The sequence below is a fragment of the Microtus oregoni genome, unplaced genomic scaffold (assembly GCF_018167655.1).
Source record: "Microtus oregoni isolate MIOR12 unplaced genomic scaffold, Mior012 000008F_ref0000371, whole genome shotgun sequence".
In the NCBI taxonomy this organism is placed as follows: Eukaryota; Metazoa; Chordata; class Mammalia; order Rodentia; family Cricetidae; genus Microtus; species Microtus oregoni.
In genome coordinates this window covers 41,903,461-41,923,976 of record NW_024543067.1, presented here as the reverse complement: position 1 = coordinate 41,923,976, position 20,516 = coordinate 41,903,461, and the positions used below count along the sequence as shown (strand labels likewise).

At 47.0% G+C, this 20,516-nt stretch overlaps 1 protein-coding gene across 1 annotated transcript in view; it reads right to left on the bottom strand.

Moving 5' to 3' along the window:
* The window catches only part of Eepd1 (endonuclease/exonuclease/phosphatase family domain containing 1), a 105,681-nt gene extending 98,119 nt beyond the window's left edge, over nt 1-7,562 (bottom strand). Inside the window, exons 1-2 of the mRNA XM_041656721.1 lie at nt 7,242-7,562; nt 5,817-6,847 (exon numbers count right to left, since the gene is read on the bottom strand). Coding sequence (XP_041512655.1) covers nt 5,817-6,694 — 878 coding nt within the window. The 5' untranslated portion in view covers nt 6,695-6,847; nt 7,242-7,562. The remainder of the gene's footprint in view (nt 1-5,816; nt 6,848-7,241) is intronic.
* Between the last annotated feature and the right edge of the window lie 12,954 nt (nt 7,563-20,516).

Here is a 20,516-nt window from a genome sequence, read left to right as displayed (position 1 = left end):
ACACTTGTTTTTATTTGTTGTTGCTGCTTGTTTTTTGTTTGTTTGTTTAAAGACAGGATCTCTATACATAGTCTGGCTGTCTTGGAACTTGCTCTGTAGACCAGGCTGGCCTCGAACTCACAGAGATCTGCCTGCCTCTGCTTCCCCAGTGCTGGGATTAAAGGTGTGCCACCCTGAAAGGCTCAGAGAATTATGATAAAGGAGTTTGCTTTTATGTTAATTATTTGTATATTACTCTAGAAGAAACCTTCTGTGTTTCTAAGTATTATACATTTCAGGCCTGCGTGGAGAGCCCAGCTTAACCCTTTCAGTCCTTTGCTCTACCAGAAAGGGAAGGCAGGGAGTCGCCGCTAATTAGTAGTCCCAACCGTTGTCACATCTCTCCCTGCTAAATGCTAACCTTCCTCCCAGTGAGCTTGTTCCCAAGTTGGTGCTCACTGCCCCCTAAGGCTGGGGTTTCCACATACCCTGTAGATCCCAGCAGACTGGTACCCTGGACTCTCTGGCTTCTCGACAATATTCACTTCCTCTCTCATACTGCAAACTGCCTGTCAGATTCCTACCTCTCTTCACAACTGTCAGTTCCCTTAACATGGGTCAGGACTCTGTGCCGCTGACCTCATAGAGGAAGAAGCATAGAGGAGGTGCTCCATCAACACGGATACAAACTAACACAAGTATCTTCTGATGAAAAGCTACTCACAATCCTAAACACCACTTTGTTCTACCTGTCATGGATGCTAAAAGCATATGGAGCCTTGCTAGATGCCACTCTGGGGCAGAGGACAGGCCATGGCCTCAAAATGCTTCGGGCATCAAACACCTGACCCCTTGACCAGAGTGCAGCTTACACAGGGAGGAGAAGTGAGGTCGGAGACTTGTATCACGTTGACACAGTGCAGAAACATGCCAGTTGACCCCAGAATTTCTCAACTGCCATTGACCCTCTAGTCTAGGAAATTCAATGTGTTTCAAACAAGTCACCACCTCTTCCTCACACCGACCCAAACCCAGATAAATCCCTTCCGTTTTCACCTCCAGTAGGTCATTCACTTCCACCCACTTCCTCTCCCAGTCGCTACACCTGAAGCAACAACAGCCTCTTCTTTTACAGGTCACAGAACTCAGTCCATTCCAGGTTGCAGCCACCTCTACTTCTACCCCCAGATTTTCCATGCCTGGCTCCTTGACATCCTCCAGCAACTGATGGACAAGCTTCCCTTTTCAGCAGCCTCCTTACCCTCTGCCTTGCACCTACCTGCAGTGAGGTGCCTGTGTGCTAACATGCACACCTACTTATCCAGAAGGGAAGTTCCAGCAAAGCAACTGGCTTTGCCTGAAAGAGTCTGTTACCCAGAGAAAGCTCAAAAAAAAAAAAAAAAAAAAAAAAGAATAAGAAAAAAATGCTTGAATGAATGTTTAATCACCTGGAAAAATCAACAGTATCAGGACCTTGACATTAGACCCCAAAGAAATTCAACCTTTCTGTAAAACAAACATAGCCCTTTTCCTTCTGTGAAATAACCCTGCCCACGCTGAGACCTCCCTTCCCTCACCCCACCTTCTTACAAATCCATGACAGCCTTCGAGCCGACCACCTTTCTGTCTGAAAATGACCCAGAATTCCTTGGCTCCGTAAACCGGAACTCCACCTTGGAGTGGAGCCCAAGGTCTCAAACTCTTATACTTAGCGCCAAACAGAGAGGCCTTGGCGTCCTCTGAATTTGCTCCACACATCTGGTTACCACCCCATCCTTTGGAGGAACAAAAACAGGAAAGGCACGGAGTGCTCCTGAGGCCAAGACAGTTTCAGGGATTTGGGTGAAGCCATCCTTCACCAAAACCCCTGATGCTTGACCCCAGACAGTGAGGAAACAGTGAACTGTGGGCAAGCTAGGGTCAGCAAGAGGACATAGAAGAACATATTGAATGTGGTAAAAATAATATGCACCTAGTCCTGGCTTTGAAATCAGACAAATGCCTAGCTTCAAATCCTGGCTCCAGCATCTATATTTCTGAAGGCCACTGGGATGCTACCTCAATCCTCCGAGCCTCTCCTTCCACAGCTATCAAAAGAGATGTCACAGTACCTACTTTAAGAGGATTGTTGAGCAGTTTTGCGCCTGGATTTTATATTGGGTTCACCTACCTACTCTTTAATTTCCCACCACGAGCCAATTATTCAGACAGAAAAAAACGCAATCAGATACCAAATCAGTCTTTGTGAGTTAGCAAACCATCCTGGGTTTACCACGCTGTTTTGACATTGAACCATACAAACGGACTGACATTTACTTAACTCTCTCATGGAGGTGAGCCAAGCTGATCCCTGAATTGTGTTTATACATGTGCACAGCAAGTGAACATTCAATATGTAATTTTCAATGAAGGAATCAAATGACAAGATGAATTCTGTCTGGGCTGATCCCACTAATCAAGTCTGACAGACTAAAATCTGTTCTTGGTGGGTTCTGTTTTCTCACGGTCCATGTTGCCGGGCACTAATCTACCTGTGCTTTGCCGGGAAAGACACAGCAAGAAACTAGATGGAAATCATTAAAAAGCTACCGACTTTGACACTAGAGTTTCCTGTTCATATAGAATGTGGGGGAAACAGGCAGCTGGGATGTTAGATCTCCTTGTTTCTTTTGGAGATTATCTGCCAGTTCTTCCTTGAGTCTATCTTCAGAAACCAAAGGAATTCTTTAAGTCGGAATGATGAGTCAGCAATAAATAAACAGTAAGCCATCATTCCTCACGCCGACTGTCACCAAATTTTGCAAGGATATTTAGCAGAAGCATTCCTCTTTCAATCTTGCTCCATAAATACCGAAGGAGGAAGAACATTGCCTAAGACCAAAGTTTGACAAATGAATCTGATGAAACCGGCAATGTATAGACACATGCCACACACAGCATGGTGTCCCTGAAGGCTCCTGGTGACTAAAATTATCTAGCTCTCAGAGGTCCTACCTTAGGGTTCACAAGCAAAACACAGTTTCCTGTGGCTCAAACATGTCCATCTATCAAATCAGTAGCACATCAGGGCAATAAAGACTCCAATTCCCATCTGGGCACTTCTCCACTAAGAAAATGCACATACTTGAGCAAACTCACAGAAGGAAGCTAAGAGATAGCCATTCCCGCTGCAAAACTGCCCAGGGCTTGCTTTATAATGCCTTTATAATGGATCTAATGTCTGTGACAGGTAAAGGAATCAGCGAATACCTTTGGTTCAATACAGAATGGGGCACCTAACCAAGGAACAGTGTGCAGGGGCTATGCCTAAGTAAACACCACGCTTGCAACGAGCATGGTATAACGGCAGCTGGTCTTGGTCCCTGTCCCAGGTTGGTCACAAATGAGCTGTTTCAGAGGCGAGTGGTTTAACTCCTGTATCTTATTTCCTAACCCAGAGATGGAGAGTATCTGACAAAAGCAAATAAATATTCCCTACTGTTTATAATTACTGGGGCAATCAGATGGATATGGAGGCTGTCAGAAAACACAAAGGCTAAGCACAGGGCACTCCTCTACTACACACAGACGCATACCAAAGTAAGAGCCACCTGGAAAACTCCCTGCACCCACTCTTGCTCACACTGAAAATGCTTCCTGTTATGAATGAAGGGAATTCCTGGGATGCCGGGAAACTTCTGTGAATCAGTGTGAACACACAACTCTTGGAGCATGGGCACTGCCACCCGTCCTTAAGGACTCCGTGGCAGTTTCTGGTGCCCTAGGACAGTCACACAGGCAAATGCACCCACCCCAGCTTTGCACGGATCAGGCTCTAAGCCTATTACTTGGGTTTTACCAGACACTAACTATGTGCTAAGATTCCTCAGAACACCGAGTGCACCATGATCAGGGCAAAGGAGTCACGAACTCACAGGACTCGTAGGCTAGTGTGAGAACACAGTGGGGGTGGAGGTCACCTTCCCTTTGTTTATGACAAGTACGCTCTTCTATACCTTGGGTTTGGGTGAACTTAGCTGAAGTCAGCAGATAAATGTCTTCAACAGTATAAGAAATCAAAAACCAAAACAGGACAAAGCCCCAAGGACTCATACCGGATAAGACGTGTTGCTCTGTACTGCCCCTCTCTAAGCAGACCCTGGTGGCTCCAGGCTTGATAAAGAGCCAGGCCAGCTGCCTGAGGAGCTCTGAGTACCTGGAACTACAGGATCATGTCCAGTTCTCACCCTCCCTTCCTCCACTCTCCACATGCGTAAGTCCTAGAAACTGCTAAGGCCCTCAACTCCTTAGCAGACTGAACGTTATGTGAACAACTAACCTCAGGGATGACCAGAACGATCCAAGGCGAGGACAAAGTCACAGAAATGCTCAACACAAAATCATAACACAAATGCCAGTACATGGGGATGGTCTTTAAAGAGAAACTCAGAAGCACAGAGATGGCCCAGAACACATGCTTCTCAAACTACACCAGAAGTACCTGGGGGTGTGGTGAAACCTGACACCCAGGGCTTCCTAGGCAATGGTCCAAGGGCCATACTCCAGAGAACACTGATGAAATAAATGGACAAGGACTGCCCAGGGTGCTGTCCCTCCCGAAAGACTTCAGATCCTGATTCATTCCTCTCTTTACTTCACACCAGGCCTTATGAAAGCCCCCAATGGGAATGAAGCCACCGTGCTGCTGGCCACTGTCCCCCTAGGCAGCTGCAGGGGACACTATTGCCGATCCTGTCCTGGTCCTGATGGCTATGAACAAGATGAGTTTGCAGAATGAATGAGTTGGGGTGACAAACAGACAACACGAAATGGGGAAAGAGCACTCAGTGGTCTCCTGGTCCTGATCCTGAGGACTGTGCGGGGGATCGGTGATGAGGCTCTGCCAAGAGATGGTGCCAAGAGAATGCTGTGACCTGCTTTTCCCCTCACTAATTTGTCCTGGTGACCTGCCCCAATACACTGATTTCCTGCTGAGAGTTCACATCTCACCTCCAGACACCAAGCTGCCACCTTGCCAAGCTATCACCCCCCCCAAAGGAAGGCAGCAGGGAAGCACCTGCAGTGCACCCCAGATCCCTGCAGATCGGGACCTGAGGATTCCTGACCCAGAAAGGAGCTAATGGGATCACACTGCACGCTGTTGCTGTTTTACAAATAGCAGGAGTTCCTGCCATGATGTATTGTTCTGTGTGTGGGGAGTTAGCAGATGTTCCTAACAGACAGCGACTGTGTGACTATTGAAACAGTCTCTGCCACTGGCCTGACCTGCCAGATTTTTCTCCTTTAGCTCAAAAGGAACAATCTGCCCAGTATCCACACCCGAACTGGCCTTTTCTGGCTAAGGGACAGGAGAAGGAGCATGCGAAAAGCCAAGTTCAGGTTCAACAAGGAAAGGGAGGTGCTGGGGGCTTTGTTCCCATCACCCTGGTGAAGACAGCATATGTGTTTGCAAACACGATGATCCTCTGCATGCAAATACGTATATCTGATGGGAAAACATGACTTTCCTTCCCAGTCATAGAACTTTTAAAAACTCAGTTTTTTCTCACATGCAAAACTATACCTCAGTTCCCAAGTCCCTGGCTCAGTTTAAACTTTGTGAAGCCTTGTGAGCCAAACCTTCCAAAGCAGAGCCCAGGACCCACACAGCCTCCTCTTAGGAGGGGTCCACTGCACAGCAATCAGCTCTAGGTGAGAATACTGGCCGGGACCTCAGGAGCACGGATTAAACGCTCTTCCCCTCCCTTGCCCCCCAAGGGATCCACTCATTTGTACCCTCGGATGAGACCATGTCAGCTGTCTTCACTTCCAGCACCCTTGGTGGTTCCTGTCCTCACCTGTTTTCCAGAAGCGTCATGCAGACCACCTCTCTGACGCCAGGGTTGTTGGCCTTCTCCACAGAGCAGCCCTGCAAGTTCCAGGTGGCCAACCTAAACACAGGCCGCCCATCCCTCATCCCTCCGAAGGCTTCCACGGAAGGCCTCATGGAGATGATCTGTGTGGGCCCCCCTGGTGGCAGGTCCAAGTCCTCGCTCTGCAGGCTCAGAGAGGTGGGACTGGGATGAGGCTTGGCGGTAAAGGTAAGACCTCCATTGGTGTGAGTAGATGGGGGCCTGGACCTCTCTGCAAACACCTGGTGTCTGATTCTGTCCAGGAAGGCTGCATTGATTCCGTCCATCCTCACCAGGTCCTCCACACTGCGAAAAGGACCGTGTTCACGGCGGTAGTCCACGATGCTGACAGCCATCTTCTCCGTGAGGCCTCGGACACTCATGAGCTGAGCCAGGGTGGCTGTGTTGATATTGACTCGCGGAGTGAGGGGCACGGTGGTGGCCAGGTGATGAGACTGCTGCTCAGCCAGCAGGTCCCGCCTCAGGGAACTGGGAGAGTGCTGCGCGGAGTTACCCTTGCTGCTCACACAGATTTCAAACTTGACCTGTTCCAGTTTGGTGGCCCCTACGCCGCTGACCAGGGCTAGATCCTCCACCTTCTTGTAGCCACCGATATATTCTCGGTACTCCACGATGCTTCTGGCCACTGCGCGTGTCACCCCAGGCAGGGTCATCAGTTCCTCCTCAGTGGCGGTGTTGATGTTTAGCCGCTCCTGATTCACCAGGATGTTGCTGAAGTTGCAAGCAGCACTGAATTTACGGTTATGTGACAGGTCTGAGGGGTCTCTAGGGATAGAGCGATGGCAGCCCAGGGTGCTCCCCATGGCCAACCAACACAGAACAACTCTGGATAGAGAAGCCTGGGAGCCTTTAAAAGCACACAAGAATGGAAGGCTGCAGGACTTACGGGTCGAGGAAGTTGCTGCAGACAAACATCAAATCTTCCATGGCTAGTGTTCAAAATTTTGCTGAGCCACCTAGAAATTGACATGGAAATTGACTGAAATTAATCAATCAGCCCTTAGCACTCCTGTAGTGTTGGAAGTTCATAACTAGTGGGGGACAGGTCAACTCCTGAAAACGCAGACGCTGGGAGGCTGCCCCTTGTGGGTTTTCCTCGGATTATTTATCATACAAGCTCCAAAAAGCGAAGACAGCTATCCCCACTAGCCTCTCTGCTCTGGCAGCGCTGGAGCCACCTCCTCGCTTCGGACGCCCCCACCGGAGCTCCTGCAGACAGACCAGAATACGAAGCCCCTACCGCAGCGCGCAGGAGGGCACTGTAACTTGGGAACTCAGAGCTGACCGAGCGAGGGCAGACACTGAGCAGAGGCTCAGGGACCCACCCCCGACCCTCCGATCCCGTCCCACCTCTCCGCCGATCTGCTGGGGTCGGCCCCCGGTTCCTGGGGCTCGCCGCGCGCGTCCCGGCTCCTTCTGCAGGGGAAACTCAGTGCCGTTCTCCCGGGGCAGGCAGTGTCTGCTCAGGAGCGACAGGAGCAGCGGTGAAATTCGGCCCCCGAAGCTGACCAGGACTTGCGGCGTCGCCTCTGCGTTGATCCAGCCAAAGTCCGGCGCCCAACTCGGGCGCGAGACACGACGGAGCGCGTCCTGAGCCTCGCTCCGCGCACCCGACACTGCTCGCCGCGGGTGTCACAGCTAAAGTCGGGTCTCGCCGCCCGCCCGCGCCTCCGCCGGCACAGCCACGCCTCCTTCGCGCCAACTCCTCCTCCCGCCCTCCCGCGGCACGTAGGGGCGGGGCGCGAGCGCCAGTGGGCGGGACCATTGGTAGCCCTGGTGGGGCGGAGTCGAGGGCGGGGCTTAGAGACTGGGCGGGCAATAGGGATGGCCCACAGGGTTCCTTGTGAGCCTCTCTGCTTTTTCTGGAACCTAGGCTCCTACTGAGCTGTTTTTGTTGGGTGGAGCTGTTTAAGGCCGCCCGGGGCAATCTGGAGTCTTTCAGGTGAGGTAGGTTTGCCCAGCGAGTCCAGGGCTCCCGAAAGTCTCAGGCAGGGGATCAAATGGTCTTTACCACTCTCAGGCCTTTTCTCTTCTTAGAGTGACCTCCAGGAATGCCTGGACACCATGTGTCTCCTGTTTGTTCACAGAGGTTGTACATATGCTGCCCTTTTGCAGATGTAGCTCTCTGAGAAAATAAGGGCATGTTTCTGTTAAGTATTAAATCTAATCACTAAAACGGAAGGATATGATATTGGGAAGTGCAGGCTGCTTTCCAAAACAGTGTTTGGATCACATTGTGAAATGATAATGTAGTTAAAGATTAAAGGGCCTGATGTGTTACAAATGGATACCTGAAGCAGGAGTATTTGGTTAAACAAACCCGGCCGTGTGGCCGTGATATGGTACTATGATACGTTGGATACTTTGACCCAAGGCTGTTAGTGATCCCTAAAGAATAGATCTTAACCCAACCATCTGGCCAAGACTTCTGATTTGAATGCCGGCAGTCGGTGTTCAGATGTGAAATGCTAGGGATATTAGGACCCTCACTACTACAACTGAAGGACACCCCAGTAAGATGAGCTTCAACAAAAGGGGAGGGGAGTCCTGGTCCCTGGAGAATAGTTTTGGAGTCTACCTTGCCTCAGGCAGGCCTGCATCCTCACCAAGGATGGCTCCGGCTGAGCTGACTCTCTCCAGTCGGCTGCCAACTTTCTCTCAGTCAGCTCGATTCACAGGCACGCTGATCTCACTTGACAAGAATGCCCAGAGAAAGGAATACGAAGACAGGAAGGGAAAAAAGAAAGGAAGACAGCAGGTAGATAAACAGAAGTGCACTGATAACACCTGGACAAGTGCACACACCCCAGGATGACAGCATCAGGCGACTGATGATCAGACCGGCGAAAACACAGAACAAATGAAACGCCCACACAGCACCAGTGGGAGCTGAAGGTGGCACAGCCACTTCGCAGGCTAGCTCCACGGTTCCTTGAAAGTTAAGAGTGCGCTTGGCGTACGTCGCAGCCATTCCACTTACGGGTACACATCAGAGAGAAAAGAAAGCACAAAGCCCCAAACCCTCTACAGGGGTGTTTGTAGGTTTGTTGTAGTCAAAGATTGAAAACCTCGACTCCATCAGTTTGGGTTTGGTCTAAGTTTGTCCCCAAGTGGTTCAAGTGTTGGGAACTCAGCCCTCAGGATGATGGTATTTGGAAGTGGTGGAATTTTAAATTTTAAGGTACTTCTTGGGAGGTCACTGAGGTGCCACCTGTTGAAGGGAGGAGTGGGATGTTTGAAGGTCCCGAGTCAGTCATTGGAGGGCGTTATTACAGTAGATCAATGCTGGGTCTTGTGCTCACTATGGCTTCCAGTCTCTTGATTACCCCCTTCTTCTGCTATTATGATGCCATGTGCCATGAGGTCTTGCAGAGATGGCAACCATGCCAGCACTCTGCCCTGATGAATCTAGGACTGTGTGCCAGATAAAGCTCTTCTTCACAAGTACCTTGCTTCGGGTCTTTCATTTTAGCAACAGAAAACAAGTAGCGGAAAAAAAAAAAAAACACTTCTGGAATATTGTTGAGCAATAAAGGCAAACTATTTAACAAAAGCAGCAACAGAAAAGAAACTCAAAATCAGTTCACAGCATGAAAGACTCCGGGGAAAGAGAGAACGTGCTGCATGATTCACATACAGGCTAGAAAGTAGAAACTGCCCATGTGCAGACAATGTACCAGTGACTGTGTGGGGATGGAAGGAGGAAGGAACAGACTAAAAAGGGCACGGAGTACTTTCAAGGTGGGTGGTTGAAATGTTGCTTGAGAGGCACTGGTTGCTTATGTCAAAAGCAGTAAAATGGTATGTTTTAAATATACAGTTTGGGGCAGCTAAATTGTATGTCAAAAAACTTAGGCAAATCTTCAAAAAACAATAATTCTAAAGGAATATCTTTCTAACTTAAGGGATGAAAACGGGGGAGGGCAAGGTAAGGCAGAACTGAAAGAAGGCTGGGACTTGAAAAGGGTGAGAGAGGACAAGTTAATAGGAAAACCAGCCTGGGCGACAACCTAGAGCATATTGGACTTCCCAGAATCCACACTAACGTGGAGAGGTTGGTTACGGGCTTATTATAGAAGGAACGGGAGTTTAAATGAACGTTCTTCATCCTCTAAAGATTAGCATTCTAGCTGACCATTGAGACACATGAAGACGGCAGAGGTTGTATCATCCCAGCCAAATGCCACACGGAGTGGCCTTTGCCCCTTATAACCCAGTTCTCATTTAAGGCCCCGTCAGAGAGGAGCAGGTCAGAGACCTTTCACTTATTAGTCAGTAGTTTCAAAGATAAAGAGTGACCAGGGAGAGTGGTGGAAGTTTGGTCAGACTCCAGTTTCGATACCATGGTACAGGCTCTGGGAGACAGTAAGGAGTCCAATTCTGGTTTCCTCTACTCCCAGAGCCCTTGGGCATCAGGGATGTAGACAAGGAGTTAGGGAGAGTACTGAATGTTAAAGAGGAGAAGAACGGGACATGACCATAAAATAATGATAGCATACTCTAAAGAACATTCCAGGGAAGTGAGGCTTAATGTAAAACTTGAAAGTAATGAGGAAATGATGTCTCAACCCACAAACTCCCAGTCCCTTCAAAGCAAAAGTAATCCCCACTTCCCAAATCAATAATGTCCAAACAGCTTCTGACAGGAACCTTGGCACCAACCTTATGAATTGGTCAAGACAGATGTTGTTCTGAACAGCAGTGTGACAAAGCAACAACTCCTTTTTTGTGTGACCTCGACAGTAGTTCTGTCCCTGTGTGCTAAAGTGTTCCCTGTGTTTGATCTGATGAACGTCCTGGCATTGTCAGGGCTCTGGAACGTTCTGGATCAGGCCTGCCCCACTGCAAGTCATTCCATGGGGTGGCAGAGAAGGACAACTGATAGATACCTGGACAGTGTCCACAGAAGTTCCTGTGGCCTTCACACCCGGTTGTGGAATCTGCTGTGGACGCTCAGCTTAAACTCCACCTAGCAACAAAGTCCGTGTACTGGCCGGCTTTGTGTGTCAACTTGACACAAGCTAGAGTCATCAGAGGAAGAAGCCTAAGCTGAGGAAATGCTGCCATGAGATCCAGCTGTAAGGCATTTTCTCAATTAGTGATGAATGGGGGAGGGAGAGCAGCGCCCAGCCCATTGTGGGTGGTGCCATCCCTGGGCTGGTGGTTCTTTCTATAAGAAAGCAGACTTAGCAAGCCATAGGAAGTAGCCCCCTCCGTGGCCTCTCCATCAGCTCCTGCCTCTAGGATCCTGCCTTGTTTGAGTTCCTGTCCTGACTTCCTTTGATGATGAATAGCAATGTGGAAGTATAAGCCAAATAGACCCTTTACTCCCCACAACTTGCTTTTTGATCATGGTGCTTCATCACAGCAATAGAAACCCTATCGTAAGACATGCCCCCACATCTCTGAATATCCTGTGCTCTGCCGCAGCCCAACCTGAGGAGGCTGTGCCTGCTGTCCAGGTAAGCCAGCCTCCCAGAGGCCTCCGCACCACATTCCTCTCGCCATATTGTGGCCCCTCGCTGCTGGACTGGAGACATCTAGCTCCTCTGCAAGGAGAGGCCACATGGGGGAGAATCAGAGCAGCACAGCCCGTTCAGCTCCCAGGCCCAGCGCTGCGAGGCCTCTGGAACCTTCATCCAGACCAGCTACAGCAGATGGGTCCATAGGAGGAGTCCAGTAGAGACCCAAGGGCAGAGAAGCTATTCAGCAGTGCCCAGGCACCCAAAGACTATGAGAGAGGTCAGAGGTCAGAAGTCAATGCATATCACTATCACGGTGACCCCTCACAGCAGGCTCATCACACAGTCTGTGGCCTGAGTTTGTTTCCCAGCAAGAAGAGAGTAGCACAACTCCCAAGGCAGCCCTGTTCACACACAGGAACGCCCAGACCCTTTCTCTCCAGGTAGTGGTTTCCTTCGGGAATGTTTTTGTTTGATTTTCGGTTCGGCCACGAGATGATTTTCAAGCACTCAGGGACTTCCCCTTGCAAAGTTGCAGAGGATGGTTGGTGACAGGCGCATCTGTCAGAATAATGTGTCAACTCTGAGACGAGAACCACGGCTTTGCTCACCACTGTGTGTTTTGTGTTTTCTACAGGACAAAGACATGGAACAGAGTAGAGAGGACGTGAGGGGAAGTGGAGAAACAGGCAGTTCAGTCTCTGAAGTGCCCAGCCTCGCTCCTCTGTTTTTGGGCTCCTTACAGCTGAACATGAGGCAATACTTCTGAGGGCCCTGGAGCAGCTAGGTGCCCTGTCGACTAGATCTGGCTATACTAAGCCCTGGCCATTTCTGTACTTCCCAGCTCCACTTCGTTCAACAGTGTCAGCCAGGTGAGTCAGGGGTGCCACAGCGTGGGCTTCCTGCTCTCACCCCCCTCTGTCAGCATCTAATCTACACTGTTGTTTCCACTGCTGTGGGCTGGCTTTTGTCTACATCTTTCTGTCTTGTTGGCCTTTTGCCCTGAAATTTGGCTCAGGCTCTGGATTTCTGTGTTGCTTTGTTGTTGTTGTTTTTGGGTTGTGGTTTTAGTTGTGACACCTCTCATGAAGCACTGAGGTAAGAATGGCAGCCATACTGAAACTTGGCTTCTTGGGGTTTCCAAGGATGCTGTGTGCTTCCTTGCAAGCTGAGGAAGCAGCACAGATAAAGGTGGAATTCGTGTCAGATGGAAGCTTCAAGGTGAGAACAGCGCTGTCCAACCTAGATCTCTTGGAGTTCAAGATGAGCGGGCAGCTCCTCTTCCTACTTGTAATGCAAGCCCTGCATCCTCTCCTCTGTATGAACCATGGACTCCATTGGTTCAGTTTTCCCAGTTTCTTTACTGTGACTATGTGGAATGACTATACGTGACATTTTACTTCTTCCTTCAGGTCATGTCATCCATCGATCCCTCTCGCCTTCCTCCAAAAGCTGCTCCTGCTGGCTAAGGATGAGGCAGTTTTTAGGATGACTGAGCTCTCCCTGGGAAAAGAATACAGAAACAAGTGTAATTGCTCAATCTCATCTTCAGTTTTATGAGCACGACCAAACTACTTTCCAAAGTGACTGCGCTGTTTTATATTTGCACCAAAAATAAGCGAGAGTTCCTGTTGTTTAACGGTGGCACTGAGGACTCCGAGTCTGGCTATTCTAATAAGTGTGCAGTGGCATTTTACTGTGGTTTTAATTAGTAGCTTGCTGCAAAGTGCGACGTGGAGCCTTTGACTGTTGCCATCGTATCTCTTCTCTGGTTGACCTGTGAGCGATTTTTAAAATTCTGGCACAATAGGAAGCCAGGGGTCAGCCTCAATGCCATTCTTCAGAGCCATTCAGCCTGCTTATTTTTCTAGCAACACCTCTCATTGGAACCTGAGGCAGTCTGGTCAGCAAGTCCCCAAGGGCTGCCTGGCCCCGCCTCTTCAGCTCTGGGATACAGCCACAAGTCCCCATGTTTTGCTAGTGGGTGCTACGGGTGAAACTTGTACAGCAGGCTCTTTCCTGACTGAACAATCTCCCCCCAGGCCCTTAAAAAATGCTAATCAAGTTTTACATTTCCCTTTGCCAAGTTTGTAATGTTCTTTGTACATTTTACATAATAGTCCTTTATCAGACTTGTCTTTTGCAAATAGATTTTTCCAGTCTGAGTCTTGCCTTCTCGTTCTCTTGGTAGCGCTTTTTGGAGAGGTTTTTAATCTTAAACAATTCCATCTTATCATCCGTTTCTTTCAGAGACTATACCTTACAAGTCCCCACCAATCCCCAAATCCTTTAGAGGTCTCCTTGGGTGTTATATTATAGAAGTTCTATAGTTTTATATTCATGTCTTTGCTATATTTTTAATTTTGTGGTGAGACTAATGCAGGAAGATTGTGACTTAAAATACATAACAAGATCCAGAGTCAAAAACCAATCTGCTGACTGTATTTATGTGAGTCTATGCCTGGGTTCTCTGAGATACTTATTGATACGTTGGTTGGTGCTGGGAATTGAACCTTTCACCTCACGCAAGCAAGTGGTAGGCAAGTGCCCTACATTCTTTCCACGCTGCCTTGGTTACTTTAAATTTTACCATCTCAGATTCAGGCAGTGACACTTAAATGTGTGATTCTCCCTCAGTATTAAGTCGGTTACTATGTATTTTGTCTCCATATGAACACTTAGAATCTGTTTTTATCATTGTTGTATTTTGGTTTGGGATGGTTAGGGGGTTTTGATTTGTTTGTTTTTAGCGTCTAAAGATAGCATGCTAGGTTTTTGACTGCTATTGTATCAAATCTGTAGGTCAGGTTTGAAAGAACTTGACCATGTTAAATCTTCTTCATGGTGAACAGGAATTCTTTCCATTTACTTAGTCCTTTTAATTTATTTATTAAACATTTGCTTTCTAAGTGTGGGAGAGAGCATGCATGCCACGGCGCATGTGTGGAGGTCAGAGGTCAGCTTGTGGGAGTCGGTTCTCTCCTTCCACCATGTGGGTCCCAGGGACCAAACACGGGTGTCAGGCTTGAAAGAAAGTGTCTTAACCTGCTGCGACACGGTACGGCCCAGGGCTTTTATATTTTTATCAGCATTTTATGTACTTCCCATAGGGATTCTTACACATGTTTTTGTTAGATCTATACCTAAGTATTTACTTTTTGAGGAAATTAATATAAACCATATAGTTGCTGTTTTAATTTCCCTATATGCATTGCTGACATGAAGGGACATGACTGAGTTTTATAGATTAACCTTTTATCTAGAAATCCTAATAAAATTGTTTATAAGCTATAGTATATAGTGTGTATCAGTTATCTTAGATTTGTTGTATATGTAATCATGTTTTCTACGAATTAAAAAAATGTCTTCTTTCTTCTCAGTCTATATACCTTTATTTCCTCTCCTTACCACATTGCACTGGCTGGATGGATACCCTGCATGATGTGGTCATGATTATCTTTGCCTTTTTTCTTATCTTAACAGGAAAATTATTGTTTCTCAACATTAAGTGTGATATCACTTTTAGGCTTTTTGTGAACTTCTTTGACAATTTGAGGAAGTTCCCCTGTGTTCCTAGTTTGATAAGTTTATAGCATGAACAGATACTGAATTTTTATGAAGTATTTTTACTCTACTGATTGATATAATCATGTGTCTCTTTCCTCCTTTAGCTTGTTGATGTGACAAAGGACATTTCAACAATAAACAAAAAAAAATGTTTCTGAAGATAATCCCTACTTAAAGTCTCTTTGCTTTTTTACAGATGTGTCGATTGATCACATATGCTAGAAATAGAGAACTCTGCTTCTTCCCAACAGATACATGTGTAATGGAAAAGAAAGAAATTCCAAATACTCTGCTCTTTAAAAACCAGCATCACTTTTAATAATAAAGAAAGTGACAAAAATAATTGTATATGATGCTTAATATACATTTTAAATAAAGACAAAGGCTGTTGCATACACACTGGCACCAAATAAAGAAGATACATCTGTAGATAAATTTTATTTTATATATAAGTTTTGGAAAGTTACTGTCTAAAAAATGGCAGCCGAGATTTGTTTTTCAGTGTTGTTTAATCTGTATCTTGACTCACAGGAGATTCCCCACCAGTTAAACAAAACAATTGCTCTCTGGCTCGGAGGAAAGTGGCCTATGGCTTTACAATCTCTTTCCTTACCTGATTCCAGCTTTGGAAACCCAGATATTTGCTATTGGTCCCTGAGGCTTTGAAAATGAACCAGCACTTCTAGTACTTAAAGGCCACCACCCACTGGAGAGAAGATCTCTACTTAATAGATTCTAGACCTATCAGATTATGTTTCCTTTTTGTGTGTTTATTTGAGTTTTATAATTTTTGCTATGTAACCCTGACTGGCCTATTCCTTGCTATGTAGTCCAGCCTGGCTCTAAATGCTCAGAAATACTCCTGTCACAACTCTTCAGGTGCTGGGATTACAGCCACACGCCACTGCCTTAGAGTCTCTATTGCTGTGATAAACACCATGACCAAGGCAATGCATATAAGGAAGGGTTTGTTTGGGGCTTATGGCTCCAGGGGAATAAGAATCAGTCACCATCATGGGAGGGAAGTGGGGCAGCAGGCTGCCATGACAACTGGATCTGGAAGCTGAGAGCTGAGAGCTCACACCCTGAACCATGAACATGAAGCAAAGAAAGAGAATTCAAAATGGCAAGAGTCTTTTGAAACCTTAAAGCCTGCCCCCAGTGACACATTTCCTCCACCAAGGCTATTCCTCCTAAGCCTCCCCAAACAGTCACCAACTAGGGATCAAGTATTAAAATGCCTGAAGAATCAGGAACATCTCATCCAAACCAGCATAGCTGCCATGCCTAGCTTTAAATTGCTTTGTAATCTAAGAGAGAGGGAGAGAAGGAAGGAAGGAAGGAAGGAAGGAAGGAAGGAAGGAAGGAAGGAGACCAGCATAAAAATATTCTTAACCTCTTCAAACTTTCTGGTTGCTATATGAAACTACCTGCAGATAAATATAAGCTTTTCCTCACGTGCAAAGCTACACAGTAGCGTGAATTCTAGGGTGCTCGGAAAGATACATTGCTTAAAGAGTCAATGTAGTGCTGTGGCTCAAAGACCTCTGTCTCCCTGCAAATGTGGTCTCCCCAACCAGCAGTGAACAAACACAAGGTATCAATCATGTTCTGGATCTTCCTTCCTCCAGCATTCCGTTCTGTGAGCACTGCCCCTTGAAGGGGGCAGCTATACTTTCAGAGGATGACCTTGGTATATTCTAGGGCACAGTCTGGACAGGTAATGTCAAACCTTTCAGGCGGGTAAGTTGTCACAGCAGAGGTAAGGTGACACTGAGGGTTCCAACTAGCCCCATATGGTCCCCCATGAGTGATGAGGTTCAACTGTGGTCAGAGGTCCTGAAACTCTTCATTGTTCAGGAACTGGTCTGTGAGCTCTTAACCCTGGTGAGAACACTTGGGTCAAGAGGACAAGGTTCGGAATCCAAATGCCTCTGAGTAGAGTGAAAGAGTAAAGTCTTTGTTAGGCTCCTCCTAGCAGCCCATCTCCATGGATGCTGGTACTAGCAATATGCTTTTCAGGAACTCCGTGGGTGCTCTCACCTGGCAGTAGAAAGTTTCATTCCTTCCTGTGGGTCTCACTCGCATGTGCCCAAGAAGAGTCAAGAGAGTAAGGCCCTGCCCGCATTGCTCATCACCATGGTCTGATGTCTAATTCAGGGCATATTATAGATAAGTGCACAGAACCTGCATTCATTTCAGTTTCTTCAAGTAGCTTAGTACTAGGCTCTCAAGTTGAGGCTCCTACCAATTAGAAACCAGAACACCCAACCACATCTTCCATAGAACTGAGGAGCCCCCATTAAGTCTGTCTACTGACCGATAGACTGTTCTACTCCATTGTTGATAATCAAACTCCTTCATCACTCTCCTGACATCCTAAAAAACTTCCAATTGGTCTTTTATTTTTTTATGGACCATTTGGTTGGTGATCATTGTGGTAAAGCCGTAACAGAATTAAGAGGTTTACTTACATACCCCAATGGAGAGCATTTCCCATCACAGGCCCACATACCCCTCCAGAATTACCATTATAGAATATAATGTTTATTAATCTTTAAACACATTAAAGTCTTGCCATGACACTTAAGAAATAAAGCTTCCATTTGCTCTACTTATTTCCCCTAAAAAGCCGAAATTCCAGTTAGTTTCAGTTTTCTATACTTTCCCTAGAACAGTTTATTCTGTTTACTGAATGCTTCTATGATATGTTCTTCTTGGTGGGACCTCTTACTTTGGTTTCTAAATTCCCAATGAAGAATCATTCTCTCACCACAGAACCACCTAGAAACAGAAAGGAAGCAAAACAATGGTTCCTACCTTACAACCTGTGCTCCTGCGGGTGGGATGGGGAGGCTCAGCCATAGGTCAGAAGAAAAGAGGCCTGTCTTGGACCTGGGGAACAGAGGAGGAAGGGTGGCACAGACATAGAGACAGCAGGTGACCTCACCTGTCCTATCTCCTACCCCAGACTCACCTGGCAGAAGCAGTAGGCTCGTCTTCGCTGTCAACACTAGCACCTGGTCATGCTCCTGATGCTGTTTTCTGTTTCTCCCTTCTTTTCCCTCCCAACATCACCATCAATATTCTTTGTAACCATGTTCTCCCAAATATCAGGAAACTGACTGTTGGTGGGTTCCCAACCCTGCAGCCTCACCTCCCTTAGGAATGAGTGAATGGCTCCCCCAAGTCTCACAGAGCATCCCTAGGGTGAGGCCTGATGGCTAAAAGGAAGGGGGATTTAGAAGGGCCCAGAGATGGCATTAAACACCATTAAGCTTCTCTGTGGGAAGTCCCTCCCTTTTAATTTCTCTGCCTGCCAACTAGAGCTTCCAGGAGAAGCTCTCAGTTGAGGCCGCTGTCACCATAATATGCTCTCACATCTGTTAATGTCTCTCAGGGGAAAATGCTGACCTCAGGCTCAGATTCAGGCAGACAACTGTGTTAGCCTGAATTGCGTTCTATTGTTTTCTCTGTTGGGTTATTTTGTTTGAATAGCCTCAACTTACAGCGAATCCTATTGCCTGCTGTCTTACACACAGGAAGGCATTCCCATATGCAGATGGTGCTCAATAAAATCATAAGTTGTGAAGGTGTACAAGAAGAGTTACAGTGGGGAGACAGTCTCAACAACAGTGAACCCAGCCCTGGCCAACATAAGAACACCCAGGACAATTGTCACAATCCCATCTTGGTATATCCAGTCTTTTAGCATTGCAGCATGGTGTTGTCTTCTATAAAGTTCACACTCAAGAAATGTGCAATCAGGGCATGGGAACCAGATTAAACACATCCCTGAGGCTTTTCCCCCAGAGTGAATTCCATGAGAAAATCAGAGGGATCTAAGTGTGTATGTGTGTGTGTGGGGGGGGGGGGTTGCTAAAGCTTCCAATGCCAAACCTGAGTCAGGACTCTAATCTTCCTTGAGTCTGAGTGAAATGTGCCAAACTTGTTCCAATCAAAGCATCAAGATCGGCAGCAGAATGCAACAGCCAACATCAACCACAGTCCTGACACTCTCACGCAATGAGTTACAGGACAGCAAAAGTCTGAAAAAGCCCAGAACAGCCCCTCTCTTCATTCACAAAGACCTTGGGGCCTTGGAAGGCAGTCATGGCTGTCTTAAAATTACTTACTAAGTCCCAAGACTGGCCCTTCAATATATCACATCTGACAGATGTATTCTGAGGGGAACTATGATCCTTTTGAAGAAAACGTTAAAGACAGAGGAAGAATTTGGGCTATTTTATCCACAAAGGAAGCATAAAAAGGAGCATAAAGAAAGTTTCGGGGAGCCCGTGCTGAGTTTTTGTCAACTGGCATATACTAGTGTCACCTGGGAAGAGGGAGCCTCAATAAAGGATAGCTTCCATCAAAATGTCCTGTAGGCAAGTCTATGGCATTTTCTTGGTTACGGAATAATGTGAAAGGGTGCAGCCCACTTTGAGTAGTGCCACCCCTAGACAAGTTATCTAGGATTGAATAAGAAAGCAGGCTGAGCAAGCCGTGGCGAGGGAGCCAGTAAGCAGCATTCCTCTATGATTCCTCCCTGACTTCCTTCAATGGTCCAATGTGATCTGGATGTGGGAGCCAGCTTTCCTCTCCTATTTGCTTTGGGTCATGGTGTTTATCCCAGCAACAGGACAATAACTAGGACAGAGCCCAAGAGGCACCATGGACAGTCTTCCATGTATGTTTCTTTCACAGGACTACCACCTTTTCGGAAAATACCGTGAAGTGTGAGTAGTCCTGTAACAGGCGTCTAGCCCTTATCACAACTGACACCATGTAGAGACCTTAAAATGCAGCATGTGGGCTCCAACACCTGCCAAAACTGGAACAAAGACCTAATCTATCAAAGACTTGATCCATAGTGCCAGGATCCAGAAAATCCCTAAATGTATAAACATTACTTTCTGGATTCTGTGGTTCTATTTCTTGCTAACTGTTCTTGTTGACTGAGGTGTGTCAACCAGAATGTGGTTTTGTGCATAAAAGACAAAGACCTGTGGATATGGGGCAGCATCATTTGGGAAAGTTCCTCATGTGACCACTGACCAGTGATGAAGACTTCCTTTTCAGCTTTTAGAGTGTCTATATGTGTTCTCTGGCAGACTTTCCTTGCAAGTGTAAGGTTTCCATTACTGTGCTAGAAATGCCTGAGACAGTCAGCTTACAAGAAGGGAAGATTTATTTGGGCTAATGGTTTCATAGATGCCCGTCCATGGCTGCTTGGTTCTGCTGCTTTGGGCCTGTGGCTTGATAATACTTTATGGGAGAGTTCTGCTTACCTTATGGGACACAGAAAGACAGATGAAGGGGCGGACACCCCCACAACCACCTAGCTACTTCTCTCTGGGTCTCCATCTGCTGATTCTAATGATTCCACCTCTCAATTATCCCATAAGCAAGCAACTAAGCTTCTAACACAGGAGTCTTATGTGTGAATGTGTATGTGTGTGTAGGGGGGTGTAGGTGGTAGGGATGGGTGGGTAGGGATCAGATCCAAACTATAGCAGGTCATAATCTCTAAACACTGTGAGTCACTCATTCCTCTTACCTTATTTTCCTTAATAGCATTCCCCTCCTCTACATC